This window comes from Castor canadensis, chromosome 14, assembly GCF_047511655.1.
Source record: "Castor canadensis chromosome 14, mCasCan1.hap1v2, whole genome shotgun sequence".
NCBI classification, from domain to species: domain Eukaryota; kingdom Metazoa; phylum Chordata; class Mammalia; order Rodentia; family Castoridae; genus Castor; species Castor canadensis.
The window spans coordinates 67,484,369-67,503,458 of record NC_133399.1 but is presented as its reverse complement, the minus strand read 5'-3'; the positions used below and the strand labels follow the sequence as shown (position 1 = coordinate 67,503,458).

Sequence of the window (19,090 nt, the reverse complement as noted above, 5' to 3'; positions counted from 1 at the left end):
TAAGCTATTTTTGCCTTAAGAGTAGCCCAACTATAATTCTAGTTAGATGTTGACCTTTGAACGCCAATAGTCTCCTGATTGTCTTTCAGATAGTGACAATTACCTAATTGCCTAATTAGACTGAGACAAGTCTAAGGCCAAAAAAACTTCAACCAACAGCGTCTTCACCCTTGAAGAAAATGATGTCCGACTGGCTCAGTGGAAGACCCCATTAGAGGGGCTAAGCATTCTGCTTTGGTTAGTTTCTCAGACCCACTAAGAAGCATTATCTGAGTTGAATATGACATACGATTTCAGGTTAACAATAGCTTTTAACACCTACTGAGTAAACCTTTGGCTTCCTTCTAGGAGCAGGGTACTGGGCTTTGTTCAATTTTCCTTTTCTCAATTAATAGGGAATAAGTTATCCTAACCTCCCTGTAAACAGTATATTACCCAACATTTTCTTTTATTTCAAACCTTAAAAATCTGACTGATGCTCTAGACTGGCACAAGGCACATAACTTGGGATTCCCCTAGGATGTATTTATTCAGTTCATCTTACTTAGAAGTTCTGTAAAAGTCTGGAAGGACACCCAGAACATTTCTCTGCCTCAAAATAGCAAGTTCCCATCACAGAAGGAGGTAACACCTTAGGCAATTTTAGTGAAGTATGCATTCTGATTCATCAGCATTTCAAAAGCAAGCCCTTTACTTACTCTGAGGCTGCTGGGACTTGTGGAGGACTGAAAATGCAGATATGCGGGCCTCCAGCAACACCTCTCTCTCCTTTGGGCTGTTGGGGGAGGTATGAAACAGCTGTGTTTTATTTGCCCAGAAGAAAGTGTTCTCAAATACTGCTAGTCCTACTGGGTCTTCATTTTCCAAGATCTCAGGAAAGGTGTACCTTCCACTGCCATCCACTTTCACTGTCTCTATGGACTGAAGGATAGGAGTCTTGTGAGAACATGGTAGCATTAGCAGGTGCTGATAATGTTAGCCTTGCCTCAGTTTCTTAGACACTGGTTAAATATCTCTACCTGATATCAACTTGATAGAGATGAATTCATTTTAAGATTCCTGGACACTAATGCCAAAGTCAGCAGACTGGATTTCTCCTTGTACAGATGTGCTGGACAAGTGGTTACCTTCTGGTCCACATCCAGACATTGTACCAAATCCTTTCACTCTGTTCTCCAACTGCCATATGAGGTAAGGGTTTTATCTCTTTTCAGAGAGAACAATGGGGACTGAAAGAGGCACAACAACCAGCCAAAATCACAGGTGGGAAATGGCAGACCTGAACACATGACTCACAAGCTTATACTTTAAGCCATGATGTCATGCTGGTCTTTGAGTTTGTCATTTCCAGAGATGGGATATTGTGTACTACAATATTAAGACTTAGAAAGATGAGTACAAGACTCTGAAGTACTTAAGTAACTATATGCTTTTAAGGAAGTAGTCAGCAATCTTAAAAGATTTGGTATCTTAGGTACAACACAGAGCATGACCTCTGCTACTAATTCCAATCCTGTTTGATGTAGTGTATAAGAAAAACTCATCAAATATCTCTGCCCAAAAATGCTGTGTTATTACCGGTACTTCAGAGTTGACGGAAGACTTAAGAGAGTTTTGTACTTACCTATAGAGTGATAACAAACTCCTACAAAAAGAGCCTACCTTTTCCTCTTAGACCTAACTGTGGTACCTCTTTATAGTCACTGATCCAGTAGAGCCTGCCAGTCACATAGTCAAGCGTCAGTCCTAAAGGTTCCTCTGTGGTTACGACTGCGAGCACCTTCCTGTCGGAGCCATCCATTCCTGCGGTTTCAATAGTCCTCACCTCTTTCTCACCTCGATTTACCCAATACAAGTACCTGCAAACAGCAGAAGCACAAGGTGGTGGGGAGCCCCTGCCACTTCCATGCATGTGCACATGATTCTCAATAGCCAAGCTCCCTTAGCTCCCTTGTATGGGCCTCATATCATTCACAACCTACACTCACTCACTAGGCTTGGAAAAGTTTGGCTCCATAAAATTCAATTTAGGATTCAAAAACTAAGGATTTGGGGAAGAAAATGAAACCTATGTCGATAAAGAGTGACATGTTCTCTTATTAACTATCTAAAATGACAAGTGATTTTGGATATACTCCAAAAGAAACATTACTTACTTCTTTGCAGGAAACACTACTAGCTGCTCTGGCACAAGGTCTTTTTCCAAGATTTTGACATAGCCTCTGCCATCACTTAAACCAGCACAGATGACCCTTGCATGGCTGCTGGCCCAATACAACTGTCCCGTGAACCAGTCCAAAGAGATACTGTTCACTGGTGTAAGTTCTGGGGACACAAGAGAGAATGTTAAGCTCCTGCATTCCTCTATACCCACCTTACCTTCAAAATAGAGGCCTAGACAAGACTCTTCTACAAGCTCTAAGCAGGTATATAGGACCCAATGAATCAGGGCCAGACATGTGCCAAGGTGCTTCTAACATGCAGGGGCTACAGGGAAAGAGGAGAGGACCTGAGCAGAATTATAACCAAGGAATCTGAGAAGATGCAGTCTCAGTTTAGGCGATAGTCATTACAGAAGTCCAGGGGATTGTGATGAGCTCTACCTCTTAATTGCATTTCTATGGTCCTTGTACCCCACAAAGCCTTTCTTCACTTGCAGTGTCCAGTTTAACCTCCCCACACTTACCCAGTACTACTAGTTAGTGTCTTCATCTTACAGAAGGCGGGTCAAAGGGCTTAAGAACTTGCCTAAGGTTACATACCTAGTGATAGGACTGAGACTAATCATGGCCTGAGGCTATACCCCAAGACTTTCTGTCCTGCTTAATAACTTCATGTCACAAGTAATGGTCTAAGATACTCCTATGCCACAGTTTTATCCCAAATTGGGATTTTATATACTCATGTTTCATAAGAGGTGAGTCACAGGGGCTGGTCCAGATGGATATGTATGCTTTTTACACTATGCTTACTCAGTGCTCTGTATTGGATCTGGATGCCCTCCCTCAAAGTCCCACTTGGTCCCCAGTCTGTAACACTATTGGAAGGTAATAGAAACCGTTATGAGGCAGAGGTTAGTGGGATGTTTTAAGCCATTGGAGTTGTTCCCTTGAAGGGAATTGTGGGACACAAGTCTTGTCCTATTTCCGTTTGCTTCCTGTCTGCCAAGAAGATAGTAGCTTCCTTTAATACACACCCCACCATGATGTAGTGCCTCACCACAGGTCCAAAAGCAATGGGGCCAACTTACCTCCAAAAGTGGGAAACAAAAATAAACCTTTCCCTTTTTAAGTTTAATATCTCAGGTAACTTGTACCATAACACAAAACTGACCAACACAAGTAGCTTTAAGGAGCTAAGGCTCTTAGTGCCAAAATAAATAAATAAATAATAACCTGGATAGAGGGGAACAAAGTTTGGCTTCCCAAGGACAAACACATTTAAGACTTCATCCACCCAGAAGTACATGCTTCTTTCAAGGTCATATGTGACAGATCTAGGCCTTAATTTTACAGGTATCAGAGTCTTATAGATGCCTGTTCTTCGATCCAGAATACCAAGTTCTTGATCTGCTGCAATCAGAATTTTAACATCATCATCTGCAATGGAAGGAAAGTAACAAATTTGAAGATTTCTTTCACATCTTTCCCTTTAACTAAAGCTATTATCTCATCCCACATATCCAAAGCTACTTATCCCTAAAGTCTAGGGATAATTCACAGGGGATCAATGGACCACCTTATTTTTTTCTCCATCCCTTAACTCCAACATGATGAAATTAATCTTTGGAAGTTGGCTGTCGTAACTTGATTTCAGATTCAGCTTCTCTCCCATCTATACAGGAGTCCTCCAGGCCTGGTACATGATAGCCAAACGTGAGTGTTCCAGGCCAAGTTAAGACTATATTGGTTGGGTCTCTGAGGACCTAGGTCTACAGCCTACAGAGTAACTATATCATGTAAAAGATACTTAATGCAACTGTAAGTTTGGGTAATGAATGTTTTAATGGCAGCTTCTTTATGGAAAGAATAGAGTTATCTCTAGCACAAGACTGTACATGTATCTAAGTCACTTTTCTCTACAATTACTGCTAAGAATAAAGTAGAAGCTAAGCTTTGTTTTAAATATTAGAACGTACCTGTAACTCGACAGTCAGTGCCATTGTAGAGCTGGTGACCTTGAATACAGTCACAAGAATAAGAGCCTGGTGTATTATGACACAGTTGGCCACAAGGACTATATGCCATAGAGCACTCATCTATATCTGATAATGGAGAAATAGAAGTCAGAAACAATCCGGGAACAATCTCTTATGTATGTTATACTTTGTATATGCCCCTGGATAGGTATTATGTGGGTATCATTGTGCCAGAGGCTGGAATAATCAGTTTCTGCCACCAAAGAATTCCCATTCATGTGAATACAATTTAGCAGAAACTCCAATTTCAGAGTTTCAGCTGACCCCCAGATGTTTGGCTGGTACAGAATACTGATCTATGTTACCAACATTCCTGAGCTGTACCTCTTGTTGAGCCATTCAGAGTTTGTTTCAGAATAACAAATGTTAGGGCCTAGTGTTCATTACTGGTGTCAAGGAATATTTGGTCTAAGATGATGGAAAAAGTGTAAGGCTCACAGACAGAACTGGCAGAATTTAGATAAGGTACCATTGTTTCTCAAACTCTGATGGCAAGGACTCTAGATTGTAAGTCACAAAACTAGGAAAGATTTACTTTTACCAGGAAGAAAAATAGTCCCTTAAGGAATTTGCTTAGAAAACATTGTCCCTCCAGAATCACAAGATTCCAAAGTGGAACAATGCTCTCCCATCCTAAAAGAACAATCAATGTATGGCTACCATCAACTGAGTGATTAGCCAAGTCCTGCAATGGGTAAGAAACCCAAGAAGGGGCTTTTAGGATCCTGGGTCTAGGGATGTAGACCCAGACCTTTTTAAAGGCCACAGCCAGATTCTAACCAAGACGTATACAGTTAATAAATAAAGTTATTGGTTTGACTTAATGAGCAAATTAATTAAATTTAATTATTGAGAGTTATTAAAATTAATAAATTCTAAAATAGTCTTATAACTCTTGATGAAGTCTTAATTTAAAAACCATTGTAGGATATAAGTTCACTGCTACCTAATAAATCAGTCTTTAGTCTTATAGCCTTCTACAGGTAGAGCCAGGAAGAGAGGGTATTGCTGAATAGGGATTATCAATCTGGCTCAGGATGGCTGCTCTACCCTTGAGACCTGAGCATCAACATGATCGATCATGTTTTAACCTAAAATGCCATCCTGTACTTTTTTAGACAAATGCTATAGTATAACAACCATAGCCTTCTAATCATGTTTTAACCTAAAATGCCATCCTGTACTTTTTTAGACAAATGCTATAGTATAACAACCATAGCCTCTTCATATTATTACTGAATAGAAGAAATTCATATTGGTCATTCTGGCACTGCAATCCCATTTTATGAAAAGGGAGAAATGAGACCTGAAAGATCAAGTAACTTAGAGAACGTCAACGATCAGAAATAGATAGATCATACAGTAAACTCTAATTTCAGAATCTATCCTGACACCTATGCCATGGACCTTAGTGATGGCCACGAAGTGACAAGTATATTTATTCCATGACAGAAACACTTTAAATTCCATGGCAGAAGAATGCTAAATTTAATATTTTCTCAGTAGGCAATAATTGACCTGAAATTCTCACCAAAAAAAAGTATGATAGCAAGCCTTGGCAAAGATGTAGAAATATTGGAACCTGTGCCTTACTGATAGGAATACTAAATGGTGGAAGCACCATGGAAAACGCTTTGATGGTTTCTCAAAAAACTAAACAGAGGGCTGAAGGCTTGAGTCCCGGGTTCAAACCCCAATGAAGCAAAAAAAAAAAAACTAAACAGAATTACCACATGATCCAGTAATTCTACTTCTGGAATATAACCAGAGAACTGAAAACAGATTCAAACATATTTGTATACCAGTATTCATACCAGTATTATTCCCAATAGCCAAAAGATAGAAACAAGCCAATTGTTCCATCAACAGTTAACTAGGTAAAATGTGGCACACATACACAAATACACAATAGAATTTTATTCAGCTTTAAACAGGAAAGAAATACTGACGCATGCTACAACAAGGATGAATCAATCCTAAAGGCATGCTATGAGATAAGCCTGATACAAGAGGACAAATACTGTATGAGGAACCTAGAATTCACAAATTCATAGAGACAGAAAATCAGTAGAGGTTACTAAGGGATAAGGGAAAGTGGAGTGGGAAGTTATTGCTCCATGAAGAGAGAGTTTCTGTTTGGCAAGAAATGCCAAGTTCTAGAAATGCATGGTGGTGATGGCTGCAATGCATTATGAATGTACTTAAGGTCAATGAATGGTAACTTAAAAATGGTACAATTAATGTTATGTTATCACAATGTAAATGCTTGAAAAAGATGAATCAAGTGAGTTCTGACCTCCACAACTCTGCCCGTCAGGCTGCAGCTGCCACCCTGATGCACAGGAGCACCGGACACCCCAGTGTGTATCACTGCAAGACCCCTTGCAGCCCCCATTCACCTGGGAGCAGTTTCTACCTGGCAGAGAAAGAGCAGCAGTCAAAACAGTTGAATACAGTGGAGCTCTGTCTTCTATACTGTGTTGTGTCACATACTCTATACTAGGTGAGAGACAGATGACTGGTTATAAATAACCTTTGCCCCTGCCCTCTGTCCTGTGATATGGAGCTCAAGAGGAGGACTATGAAAGAGGGGAGGATAAGGAATCCCAGGAGCAGTCAAGGGCATTTCTTTCCAGGCAACAGTCTGGACAATTTCAAGTACTGATGTATTTATTGTTGCCTGGCAAAGGGGCCTGTTTTCTCTGGAATGTAGGTGACTAAGGCTTTACCTCAGGAAGTGGTGGACTGAAATACATATCTTAATAAGTTATCTACATAGGTCTAGAAACCTGTTTTGTTCTATTGCTAATACTCTCAGTACTTTCACTTGTGTCTCTTTTAATACAAAGTTTCTTTGACAGCTTTCTACAGTGCTAAAGAAGTTTCATTATACACATATAAGGCCAGAGTTGGGGGATTAGGAGTCAGGTGACAAAATGACTTAGGATAAGATGCTCACTTTGCACTTCGCCACCCAAACCAACAGTGACTCTTGCAGTAAGAACCAGAGGGGCTAAAAAGTCATTGCTACTTCTCAGAAGCCTCCCTCCTTGCCAGGAAATATTCTTCTAGTCCTTTCTCAGCTGAATCCTTGGAGAATACTATACTTTGTCTGAACAAATAATTTGCTTCTCTGTCAAATGTTTGCCAAATGGTTACCTTAGTATCAATTGGCTTTGTAGCTGTCTCTGTACTCAATTTGCATGATTATTTTGGGTCATATAAAATCTCTAAGCATGCAAAACTGGACTAGTTGACTGTATACAAAAGTAGTTGTGTGCATCAAGTTCTACAAATGTTCCCTATAGGGAAACTTCAGGATAAGTCTAGTCTCATCAATGCTGCTACAGATAGTCAAATCTAAGTTGAAGATGTAGACCTTGTTCTGACAACGATGCACTGACATTTAAAGACACATCACTGGCTTTATATCAGAATTTCAGAAGCAGTATAACTTGAAGTGTTAGCTAGACAATTTTCCTAAAGCTACAAAATGAGAAGAGCCCTCAAAGTTTTAAAGTTTAGATAATACTGGCTCACACTCGAAAGACCAAAGCCAAGGGTTAAAATTATAAAATATAAGGGATTTGTCCTAGAAAGATAATTGCCTACGTGTGTGTCTTAGTCTGAGCATTCTCTCAAAGGTGAGCCCCTATGATAACGAAGGCTCTCTGTTTAATCCTACTTTCTTACCTCCCCAGAAGCTAAGCAGTTGGTTTCTTACCACATGTAATGGGTTCATCAGTGCCATCTGCACAGTCTGCTTCTCCATTGCACATCGAAGATTCTGGGATGCAGTTCCCTTCATCACACCTAACTGTGCCTTCTGGACATGAAGCTGTGTTGGGAGTTAAACATTCTTGTTCATTAATCTTGTAGGGACAGGTAGAAATAGACAACTCTTCCAGTGGGTAAAGTGGCCATATTTCTCTAACCTAAGGCGATTCTAGGTTAAAAAGTCAGTTTTATCTTCCCAAACAGATTTTTTAGGGAACTAGGACTTGATGAAGATGTTAAGAGATCTGGGCACTAGATTGAAACAATATTAAAACTGATAGTTCTAGTGTTAAATAGTTGTTATTGAAAGAGTATTAGAGTCAGTCAACACTCGACTTCAAAAAAGTATTCCTAAGTATTTCTTAAGAAACTGGTCTCTACTTTATCTAAAGTGTATTAGAATCTGAAAATATTAGCTACTACAAATTCAATAACAGGAAAGATTAAATGGTTTTTGGTTCATCAAGATAGCAAAAGGACCACTATAAGATGATGCATGTGGAGTCTAAAAGAATTGTAGGTTCTTGGTTGAGGGAGATGGTTTTCCTTTCAAGAGGAATTTTCCCCTTCCATATTCACTACAAAAGGATATGGGTCCTCTGTTATGAGGCTTCCTCCATGGACTGGTGCACAGGCGTGATATGCATTGGCCAGAACTATAAGGGGCAATGCTGAGAGCATCCCTGCAAGTTTCTATTCAAGTACTGCTGCACGTTTCCATGGATAACTGTTGCCTATTGCTAGGAAGCATCCTGTTTTTAGATACAAGATGACAGTCTTTGTTGAATGGGTTAAAATGCAACTTATATAAAGTGGCCTGCACAGTCCAGCCTGCACTTGAAAGGCAAGTGGAGAAGCAGAACTCACCACAGGCCTCCTCATCTGAGGAGTCACCACAGTGGTCGATGCCATCACACTTCCAGCTGTCCATGACACACACCTTGTTCTGGCACTGCCACTGCCCAGGCAGGCAATGGCTCTGGGGACAGTGTGCTTTGTCAGACCCTTCTTCACAGTCCTGGTGGACATCACAGAGTTCCCAAGCATCTAGACACCGAGGCTTTCCTGGACACTGGACTTTTTGGTCTGGACATGCTGGTGATCTCTCTGAAAGGTAGGAGTTGGCTGGGTGAGGCGGAGCGCTGGACTGTGAGCCTATGTCCTTCTACATACGGCTTGCTCACAGACTTAGTCTTTAGAAAAGCAAGATTAAAATGGATGCTATCTATTTGGACATGCTCACAACTTTGTACACTAAATATAACTCACAGAAGTTTTTTAAAAGTCAATAAACTTAATCATCACTTTTATTTTGGGTCATTTTGGAAAATCTGAAATAGTTTCTTATGGTACCACAGGTAATAGAGCGTATGGGCTTAGCACATATGGCGTAAGGCCATTCAATGACTTCCTTGTTTCACTTAATACTGTTAATGCTAATTAATACTGCTAATAAACAGAAGATTAAAAATAAATTGTACGTACCACAATTAACCTCATCAGAGCCATCTAAGCAGTCACTGGCGCCATCACAAAGCCATTCCATGGAAATACATTTGCCATCATCACACTGCCAGGCTTGGAGGTGTCCTCGACATGTTTCCTCTGCAGGCCAGTGGCAGTGTTAGAACAGTAGGAAGGAAGGTGAGCTTGTCAGGTCACTGGTGGCTATACAATTTTTAATTAACAAAAGAATAACCATTTCATAACTTGCCACTGGAATGAACCCTGAATCTGACTGTCCTTTCCATGCTTCCTTTGACAATATCACACAGTTCCCCTCCCTTACTGAGGGACAATTGCCCAGCAGCCCAATAAAGCTTACCCTCCTCACTATTCTTTTAGAGCCATGTCATCTAAGTAAAACTTTTTGTGAAAATGGAAATGTTTGACAGCTGTCTGTCTAAAATGGTAGCTAAATGTGGCTATTGAGTACTTGATAGAAGAATAGAATTTTATTGAATTTGAAATGATAGAAGAATTGAATTTTATTTAAAGTTAAGAATTTAAATAAATTTAAGTCCCCTTAGGGACCACTGTATTGGCCAGGATCACATAGGTTCTCTTCTTTGAACTCCTTTGATATTTGAGACAATATTAAGGTCTAAGACAACCTGGAAATTGTTTTTGTTTTATTTATTCATTTAGGTAGGTAGGTAGGTAGGTATTTGCCAAGTGGGGGATTGAACCTAGAGCCTCACACATGCTAGATGAGCACTCTACCTCTGAGCTACAGTCCCAGATGTTCTTGTTTTAAGTCAGTCTTCAAATAATTCTACCTAAGTAGGTCTACCGGCAAAAACAAGCAAACTCAAGATCTGGGGTAAATATATATGATAGGGGCGCATATAACAGACATTTCTGTGAGTAGAAAAGTTTATTCCAACTTGCATCATTACATGTGGGATTTTTTTTTGGGGGGGGGGATGCTGAAGGATTGAACCCAAGGCCTCACACATGCTCAGCATGCCCTCTACCACTGGTCCCCACGGTGCTTTACTATCAAATATCTCATTCATTGAGTTAGCTACAGGAAGTGACCACCCAGGATCATGCAAGAGGGGTACAGAAAAGGACTATGGTCTCACCCACCAAGTACCTTGGGGGTTCTCTCCTTTCATGAGCACCTTTTCCCCCTCCCATCATCCTGACACAGGGACATGAGTCATCTGTTAAGAAGCTCTCTATATACACTGATGCTCAGGTGACCTTCTGGGGATTTGAGCACTGTGAGCAAGAATACTTGAGCTTCATTTCTGCAAGATGTTTACCAAATGATGGATTTGTCTTCTGTTGGTTTTGTAGTTTTTTTTATGCTTAATTTGCAAAGTAACTTTAAAATCTCCAAGCATAGAAAGTTTAACTAGATGACTGTATATAAAAGAAATTCTGTATACAGGGCTCTGCAAGGAGCTGCTACAGATGGTTAAGCCTAAGTTGAAGGAAGGTGCAGACATGTCCTGACAGTGATGCCCCTGACATTTGAAGATACATCCCTGGCTTACCCCTGAGAGCCTGCAACAACCCAGTATACTTGCTGTGTTTCAAGAGGTAAGGATAAACACTGGCAACCACGTACAGGTTGAGTATACCTTATCCAGAAAGTGTTTCAGATTTCAGACTTTTTTTTTTACTTTTGTAATAGTTGTATATGCATAATAATATATCTTGGGGATGGGACCCAAATGTAAACTCAAAATCCATTCATGTTTCCTATACACCACATAAAATGCACCTGCATTTTGACTGTGATCCATCCATCACATGAGGTCAGGAGTAGAATTTTCCACTTGTAGCATCATGTTGGTGTTCAAACCTTTGGATTTTAGAGCATTTCAGATTTTCAATCTCAATCTGCACTTGGCAATCAGGGCCATAGGCATGACACAACCTTGAGAAGCACTTACCACACTGCTCGTCAGTACCATCTGGGCACTCTTGCTCGCCATTGCAGAGCCAGGCCACAGGAATACATTTTTCACCGCAGACAACTTGCTGGGTCATATTACACTCTATTGCATCTGCAATGGGTGACCAAGAAGTAAGATCATGAGAATTTCTGGCTTCCTTGGGGTCAAGGGAGATCCTTTTTCATAATAAGAAACTGACAAAGGTTACTTCCTTCAACTAAGGAGGACGCAGCACTCCCAAAACCAATGTGGTTCACCAGCGACATTCCTTGAAAACCAATTCTTCCTGGTATTGTGGAGTTGTCACTGGAGCCTTGCTGTGTGCCTGCCTGTATCCTGGTAAAATAGGGGGCAGATTCATACTTGCTTACCAAGAGACACTGGCACAGTAATTCTTCCAGATCTGGTTTGGTTTCAAACCCTCAGAATATGAATACTTGCAAGTTCAAAGTATTTGACTTTCATTTATTCTTAGATTTATATGATCACATCTTAAAATAAGATTCCAGTTTTTGGTCCTATGTAACATCTTTATAAGAATGTCTCTAATAGCCAAGATAGAAATATTTCTGAGTTTTCAGTTATTTGCAAAAGCTTGATTTATAATGTCTGTTTTCTTCAAGTCATGAACTTGTATTTATTAACTTGAAATATTTTATGGTTAAACACAAACCCTATGTGGAGGGTCCTCACAGAGAAGCAAAAGAAAGCCTGACTGTACATAATTTACTGTACTGACCTAACTTTCAGAGAGGAAAAGTCAATCACTGATTCCTAGAAAACATAAACCACAGAGGTTTACTTAGAAGTCTCTGCCCAATGCAAAAGAGACCCAGCAAGTCATACTTCCCAGTGACAACTTATACATAGTTATGCAGTGGAAGTGGACCACGAAATGCTACTGTGTGGGCTACATCCCTTAGAAAGGACTTGTCCCAGTCTTACTTGTATATCTCTAAGATAGCACTACCAGTATAATTTTCCATGTTTGATTTGAAAAGTCTAGTTTATAAAAAGCTCTAAAATAAAACTCAGAAATACTGTTTATTCATGAATAGCTAACTTTGCCATCAACTCACTTTCTAACCAAGTTATCTCACTTAACTTGAAAAAAAAACTTGTGAAATTGAGACCAGTTGATGTCAGTAACTATTACTCTGGGAACAGGCTCAGTAAACTTGCCACCTGGGTTGGAGCTTTGGTTGTAGCTCCAACTAGCAATTTGACCATGGAAGAGTTACTTCCTCTCCTAATTTCCTTGTTTATTCAATGAGGCCAGTAATTAAAGGATCCTAAGAGAGAGATTCAGGAATTAAATGAGCACAGAACTGCGTGGCTTGGAAACTCGTAAATAAATGCTCCTAAGGCATATCTCTCTTGCTCCCTCTTCCAGCAGATCCTTCCAGAAGAATCTGAATTAGGGTTGACTGCAACCTTCAAAGACTGACACCATTAGATGGGTCACAAATTGAACAATACTTTGTCCTGGTGATTCTCCTCTGAGGACCAATGAGGCAAATGGATTCTACACATCTGTAGAGTGATGTCAAACATTACTTTTCAAATATAGGTAGATACTTGCTGAGATTACACATGACATCTATTTACGAACTATTTACATATTAAATTTACAGGTGCTTTCTCATTGTCCATCAATACAAGTACGATTATTATGTGCGGTTCTAAAACATATATAAAGATGTCTTCATAGTAGAAGGTGTTGGAAATCACTTAGTTTAAAAAAAAAAAAAGAGGGCTGGGATGTAGCTCGGTGGTACAGCGCTTGCCTAGCATGCGTGAGACCCTGGGTTCGATCCCAGCACCAAAAAAGACAAAAAAAAAAAAAAAAAGAGTAACTTGAAATCCGGCTTCAGAAGAAATGAGGGCAGATCAGCCACACAGAGGCGCTGGACCAGGCTAACTTCAAATCCCTCCTGGAAGAGAAACAACTCCATTGTTCAGTGACTATTCCTCCAAATTGGTTAACAGTAGGTGCACCAAGAGTCTGCTTAAGTTTAAAAGGCTTCAAACCTGCCTTCCCTTCGTGGAGGAGGGGGCAGGCTGGGGAGGAGGAGCAATGAGACTGAGCACCCGCCCAGGGGGACTGACAACTCCGCTGGACAGGTGACTTCACAAATGCTGAGTACCTCCAACAACTGGCTAAATCACCCGCCACAGACTTCACCGTCTGGGAACTGCGCTCATGGCACCCCGGGGCCCCTCCTCCCACACACTCAGCTCACTCCCGCCTTGAGATCTGCCTACACCCGAGTGTCATCAACAAGTGCCTCGGGAAGTCACTGCTTGGTTGCATCCCAGGCCCCATCCCCTTCCCCAGCTGGGCGGTTTTGCAGCAAGGCATCTCTTCCCACGGTCCTGGCCTCCAAGAGGCCACACTTGCTGCTTACAAAACCTGGGCGCGGGCTGGATAGAGACCAGGGTTTGAAGGCGAATCCCACAGCCTGGATGTTAGAGGGAAAGGAAGAGCCTGGGAGGGAGTGCACACCCGGCACTAGGGGCTGGAGGGAGCCCCTTTTCCCATTTTCTTGAGGACGCAAAGAGGGCAGAACGAAGACTTGGTCCCTGAGCCCACCTCCCTTCCCACCCACCCGCAGGTTTATAAAGGACCCCGCGACTCATCTAGTGCGGTCCCTCAGGAGTCTCAGCCTCGTCCTCCTCCATCCTCCATCACTAGCCGCTGCAACACTGGGGAGCGCACCCGATGAGGGTCTCCCAAGTTCTCCACCTCCGGCTCCTCCACTTGACCGGGTAGCACGGGACCCCGCACCCTGCAGAGTCCCCTCCGAAGGCGCCTGTGCCCGCGGGCCCCACTCACCGACCCCAGAGCCCCCGGCGCAACCCAGCGCGACCAGCATCGGCCAAAGGAGAAGGAGCATCCGGTGCCCCATGCCGGGGAGTGACAGAGCGCGGGGACCCCGCTCTCGGTGACTGGCGCCCTAAGAAAAGCACAGGAGGGAGGAGCAGAGAGGAGCGCGGGGGCCGCCCGGGGCGGGATCTAGTTCCCACGCCGCCGCTCATTGGAAAGGGGAGTGGGGGGATTTGGGGAGCGGGGCGTTGTCGCCGCCAGCTCCAGGGGAAGACCAGCCCAGAAGGACGTGGGGCCACTCCGTGGCTCTTCAGTGGTGAGGAATGGCCGGGACTCCATGCCCCTAACCCACCAAGGGACAGTGGTCTTAGCTTATTCAGGGCGTAGCCCTTGCCAGACTTAGGGGCAGGGAAGGGATGTCAGGGACATTCAGGTGCCCAGCACAGGAGTCCCCGGAAAATCTTAACACGCAGAGTCCGAGTCCGTGTCTGGAGCAGGACCTGCGATCCTGTCTTTCACACTCAGGTGGTGACTTTCTTTGTAGCTGAACCTCCGACCTCACTTTCAAAAGTAAGGGCATCATTGTGACTGCAGGTCTCCGATGCTGTGTTCTTCTAGGACTCTCTCCCTGCCTCCTGTCTTCGCAATGTACCTTGGAGAATTAGGGTATCCCGTGACCTGGGGGCTGCGATGACAGCGCTGGAGCCATCAGCAGGCAACCAAGATCAATACCTGCAAAACCCTGAATACAACCACCCCCTTCAATATGACAGGAGTTGGGGACTTCAGCCACCTGAACACTGGTAGATGGAATTTGATCAATCTTAACTAGCATCACACCTACTCACACAGGGTCACAGGCTTACAGGACTGGAAGAGCTTAGTGGTCATCTTGGATAAAGATGAGAGTTTGCAATAGATTCCCACCGGCAAGGGCCAAGGGCCATCCTGTGCTCCTACCCTGTGACATTCCTTCTTTCCAGGATGCCAGGAAAGGTGAATGTCAGTTTCTTGGAAAGACTATGTTGGAGTTAGAATTTATTATGCTAAACTGACAAAGAACATTTATAGTCTCTGGGAATGAGAGCCAGCAATAAAACACTAGGAAAAAATAGGAACAGAAAAATGAATTGCAAAGTGCCTTCTTAGGTTTTATTTGCAACACTGTAGTTCAACAGTTTTCTTCTAAATCATACCTCCTCTTCATGTTCACTGTGGTTCCATCAAACTGCACTTGAAGACATCAGAATGCCATATGCTCTGAAGTTGTCTTTAAATTTGTTGTAGGCCCTGATTACATAAGCCAATTTAAAAGATCTGTCTGATTTAAACAAAACTCAAAATGTTGAGCCTATGGAACCAGATTATTTAAGATGCTTAACAGAGTCTCATCTAGGGTGGTCCCTCCAGGATGCTCAGCCTTGCCCTCCTTCATCCTTCATAATCAGTTACTGCTGAATTGGATCACACATCTGGTGAGGGTAACCCAAGTTCTCTGCCTCAAGCCCCATGCAGCACCCAGGTAGTAGGTGACTCTGCACCCTGAAGAGCTGGTGCAGTCCCTTCTGAGGGCACCTTACTTACTGATCAGAGCTGCAGCTCGCAAAAGGAGGAAAAGCAGCATCTGGAACCCAATAGTTAGGTCAGGACAGGGTGCAGAAATTCCACACCCTGTGCTGGTGTCTTGGGTGGTGGGGGGGCCAGGGATGATGCACAGGAGGGAGGGGCATGGATGGGGTGGGTGTGTGTGTGTAGAGGAGGTGTCCATGGTAGATCTTAGTTCCCACTGTGGCTGTTCATTGGAAAGACTGCAGTAAGGCAGTAGGGGGAATATAGACTTGTTCTCACAGGAAGACATTAAAGCTAGTGAGGCAAGTAGCTGGGACTGGTTTCAAATCTTAGCTAAATGAGGTTATATATTGTTTTAGCTTGGGTTGCTATAACAAATTATCATAGACATGATTGTTTAACCAGCAGATACTGAATTTCTCACAGTTCTAAAAGGTGGAAAGTGTAAGTTCAAAGTGCTGACAGATTCAGTTTCTTGTGAGAGTCCACTCCTGGTTTGCAGATGACTTTCTTCTTGCTATATCCTCACATGGCAGACAGCAGAGAGAAAGGAAGCAAGTTCTCTCTCATGCCTCCTGAAAGGGCACTAATCCCATGATGAGGGCTCCATCGTCATGACCTAATTACCTCATAAAGTCCCTACGTCCCAATACGATTCCATCAGAAGTTAACATTTCATTATGAATTAGGGGAGGGGGCACAAGCATGCAGTATACACTAAATATATATCTGAGTGGCAGCTTTATTATTATTATTATTATTATTATTGCTATTATTATTGTAAGTAACATTGGCTCTTAATAGCTCATACAAGCTGAGAAAGCACAGACATGGGTAATATAAATTAGCAATTTAAATAACATTTATATTTGTCTTTAAAGTATATTCTTGGACCTCATTCTTTTCAGTCACATGTTTTGTCCTCTTCTCTTATGTCTCTCTCCACATTTGATCTTTCATCTATAAAACTCTTTTTTGAGCTGTGGTAGGTAGACTATTATCCTGCCCTATGAAAAAAATCCACATATACTAAGTTACCCAGAGCCCATGATTATTTTACCTTATATGGTAAAGGCATTTTGTAGATGTGTTTAAATTAAAGATCTTAAAGTAGGGGGATTATCTTGGGTTATCTGAGTGGGCTCAGTGTAATCAGGAGAATCCTAGGACAAAGCGGGAGGCAGAAAGGAGAGAAGGCAAGGTAAGGGTGGAAACAGAGGTTGGAGGAATGTAATTGCCAGGCAAAGCATGTGCCTTGAGGCAAAGAATTTTGAAAGATCTAGAAGGTGGAAAGGCAAAGAAATGGACTCTGCTATAGCCAGCAGAAGGAACACAGTCCTGTCAACACCTTGGCTATCATAAAGCCTATTTCAGGCTTCTGACATCCAATAAATTTGTGTTGTTTTGAGCCACTGAGTTTACAGAAATTTGTTACAGAAGCAACAAACTAATATACATCTACAATGTTCTTACTCTTCTTTCCTAAGTTTAGTGTTCCTTCGTTGTGTCCATTGCTGGTTCCTCTGTATCTCCTTGCCCTCTAAGGAAAAGAAAGAACTCTCCATGGTGGTCATCTGCTCAGGGATCAGAAAGGGCATGTGCTGGGGGAAGGAGAGGAGCACAGGAAACAAAACCTCGCAGCCTTTTTAAGACCTGGTCTATCTTGTCTCTTCCAAGCTCACCTTTTCCAGGGAGGCCTCCTCAACAGATAATGCTTGAACTACACATTTCAGACTTCACCTTGAGGATCTTGAAATTAATCTGTTCATTTCTTGCCTGAAATTTTTTGAATAGAGCACCTATAATTTTTGTTTCTTATATTCTCTGTCTCAATGTTTTAATTCAGGTCCCATAACTTAAAACTCCTTTGAAGTCACTGAACATTCTTGGTCACATTATTGATTAATATACCAAGCACCATTCTAGACACTGTGAATGAACCAATAAACAAAACAGATAAAAATAAGCTAGGCACCAGTGGCTCACACCTGTAATCTTAGCTACTCAGGAGGCAGAGATCAGGAGGATCATGGTTCAAAGCCAGCCCAGGCAGATAGTTCGTGAGACCCTATCTCAAAAAACCCTTCACAGTAAAGGGCTGGTAGAGTGGCTCAAGGTGTAAGCCCTGAGTTCAATCCCCAGTATCAATAAAAAAAAGAAAGAAAACTACCTTTATAGAGCTTTTGTTTTGGAAAATGTGACTCAGAGGACAAAGAAAGGAAAATAAAATGTTAGTATATTTTATTGTTTGTTATAAAGTGATAACTTATGGAGAAAACAAAATGGATAAAAGGAATATGGAGTGCTGGGGAGTGTAATTTTAAAGAACATTGCTATAGGAGACCTTACTGGGAAGGTGCCATTTGAGCAAATATTTAAAGAAGACAAGGGAAAAATCTCTCACTCCAGCCATGGGGGAATACAGAACTTGGAAATAGTCAACCATCATTAACCTCAAGGAAGCTGAATAAACTATAAGAAACCATTAAGTAGTTCAGATGTATGATCACTGAGAGAAAAGAAAAAAACAAATGTCTTCCCCTTGTCCAGACTGGTTCCTAGAGAGAGGAAGCCCAAACAGATCTGGCAGTCTTGCTAAGTTAAGGAGGCAGAGATAAGAATTCAGGGAAACTGAAGAGGCTAGAATTTGCAGGACAGAGTTCCAAAAAGAAGGAATCTATACAAAGAAAGTTTCAGACATTTGCATAGAGGAGGCTGAACCATTTGCATAGGGTAAAACTCCATGACACTGGGCAAGAACAGGAAGGGGCAAATGAAAAAGTATTAGGAAGTTGTAAACATTTCCCAAATTTTATACAAAACTAGGAATCATTTGTGTCCCCTTCAACAAGAGTGAAATGATGTCAATAAATAGGAAAACATTTGGTAGAGACTCTAAAGGTCTATGGCTTTTAAGTGAGGCAAAACTGTCCAAAAATAAATGATAGTCTGAAGTTTTCCTGAAGTAAGTAAAAACAGCTCTCAAAAGGATGAAACAAACTTACAAATGATTTAGCCTGCCATTAAAAAGTCCAGTACTCTTTAAAGAAATATAATACAATGAAGGATTCAAAAACATAAAATTCATGTTATATAATATCCAATAAAAAGTTAGTTGGTATAAAAGAAGCAGGAGGAAAAGAAAAAGTAGTCAATAAGAATGACATAAATGATAAAATTTGGAGACATGGATTCTAAAATAGCTACTATAAATATGTTCCATATGCTCAAAGATATAAAAGAAAACACTAATACAATGATTAAAGAAAGTGTTTTTTTTTTTTAAATGGAACTTTTGGAGATGAAAAA

At 41.6% G+C, this 19,090-nt stretch overlaps 1 protein-coding gene across 6 annotated transcripts in view; it reads right to left on the bottom strand.

The window, feature by feature from the left end:
* LOC141416887 (low-density lipoprotein receptor-related protein 2-like) overlaps positions 1-14,360 on the bottom strand; it is a 43,014-nt gene extending 28,654 nt beyond the window's left edge. For 5 of the 6 annotated variants that reach the window (XR_012441484.1, XM_074054704.1, XM_074054705.1 and 2 more), the window contains exons 1-11: positions 14,222-14,360; positions 11,383-11,496; positions 9,461-9,580; positions 8,843-9,082; positions 7,923-8,036; positions 6,495-6,614; positions 4,139-4,264; positions 3,396-3,599; positions 2,157-2,325; positions 1,691-1,859; positions 699-921 (exon numbers count right to left, since the gene is read on the bottom strand). Coding sequence is in view for 5 of the 6 variants with exons in the window: in XM_074054704.1 (XP_073910805.1) it covers positions 699-921; positions 1,691-1,859; positions 2,157-2,325; positions 3,396-3,599; positions 4,139-4,264; positions 6,495-6,614; positions 7,923-8,036; positions 8,843-9,082; positions 9,461-9,580; positions 11,383-11,496; positions 14,222-14,294 (1,672 nt within the window). In the remaining variant the exon portion in view is untranslated. Of the gene's footprint in view, positions 1-698; positions 922-1,690; positions 1,860-2,156; positions 2,326-3,395; positions 3,600-4,138; positions 4,265-6,494; positions 6,615-7,922; positions 8,037-8,842; positions 9,083-9,460; positions 9,581-11,382; positions 11,497-14,221 lie in introns of those variants that run through there. The other variant, XM_074054708.1, reaches the window with a different exon arrangement.
* Positions 14,361-19,090: the final 4,730 nt, after the last annotated feature.